Raw genomic sequence first — 1,058 nt, 5'->3', positions numbered from 1 at the left:
CTGCCCAGCAGGAAGGAAATCCAGGATGCCCTGGCTTCAGGGCACCCCAAATCACAGAAATTTCCCAATCTGCCCCCAATCTGCACTCAGAGTGCGCTGGGAGGCAGCTTTGGGATGTCCTGGAGTGTGCAGGAAGGGCTGGAGTGGCACAGGAGAACTGCACTCCCTGTGACCCCAATGGATTCTCCCAAGAGTTTCAAAGTTGAAGCTGGGAATATCGGAACTGAATTGAGGCTGATTATCTGATTTGGGATTAAAAAAAATACCAAAACATGGATAATCCAGGGATTGCTTCCTAAAGGGAGTGGAGCCAAAGCAATCTGGCATTCCAGAATGAAAATATCTGGAGATGGCTGTGTGGTGGCTCCTGCCCAGAGAAAAATGTGGCATATCCAGAATTTTGCCTTTCCTGGTATTTTTCCTCCTTCTAGAGGGAAGCAGCTGTTTTCCCTTTTCCCCAGGAACTAGGGCTCGTTATAAGCGATGCCAGCAGGAGCCAGAAACAAGAAAATCCCTCCAACTCCACGTTCTTCCCATCAGGATTCCAAGCTTCGCTCAAACAAATAAAGGCACGACCCCAAATCCTCCACTCCATGCCTGGAGCAGAGCCCAGGCTCTCGGAGACACCACTTCCAGCCTCCAAAAATTAATTAATGAGCTTGATTTGCAATAATGAGGAACCAGGGAGGATGGAGAGGAATCCCCACGGGCATTTTGGTGAAATATGGGGGAAAAAGTGGCTCTCCAGGTGTTTTCTGCACAGAGCTCATGCACCCTCACCGCGTGTCTGTCTCCCTCAAGCGGCTGACATCACGGAGTCCCAGAGCAGCCAGATCCTCGGGATAGAATCCACCCTGGCACCAAAAACAGGATCAGTCATGGAGAACGTGGATCCTCGGCTTCCCGGGATCCCAAACGCTCCTACCCAGCTCCTGGGGGTGCAGGTCTGGCAGCAGCGCCCCGAAACCAGGCGGTGGTATTTGCCCAGGAATGGGATGAAAACTTCCAGGTTTGACTCCGAGCTGCCAATCCACGTTTGCATCTGAGGGAGGGGGGGG

General features: G+C 52.3%; 1 protein-coding gene across 1 annotated transcript in view; it reads right to left on the bottom strand.

Moving 5' to 3' along the window:
- Window positions 1-1,048, bottom strand: part of LOC130586303 (glycerol-3-phosphate acyltransferase 2, mitochondrial-like) — a gene marked incomplete at its 5' end in the record, with an annotated part of 6,877 nt that extends 5,829 nt beyond the window's left edge. Inside the window, 3 exons of the mRNA XM_057387083.1 lie at window positions 267-295; window positions 781-854; window positions 926-1,048. Coding sequence (XP_057243066.1) covers window positions 267-295; window positions 781-854; window positions 926-1,048 — 226 coding nt within the window. The remainder of the gene's footprint in view (window positions 1-266; window positions 296-780; window positions 855-925) is intronic.
- Between the last annotated feature and the right edge of the window lie 10 nt (window positions 1,049-1,058).

The sequence above is a fragment of the Malurus melanocephalus genome, unplaced genomic scaffold (assembly GCF_030028575.1).
Source record: "Malurus melanocephalus ecotype Western Australia unplaced genomic scaffold, MMel_1.1 scaffold_1127, whole genome shotgun sequence".
Classification (NCBI taxonomy): domain Eukaryota; kingdom Metazoa; phylum Chordata; class Aves; order Passeriformes; family Maluridae; genus Malurus; species Malurus melanocephalus.
Note: the sequence above shows the minus strand (reverse complement) of the source record. Positions and strands in the feature narration are given on the sequence as shown.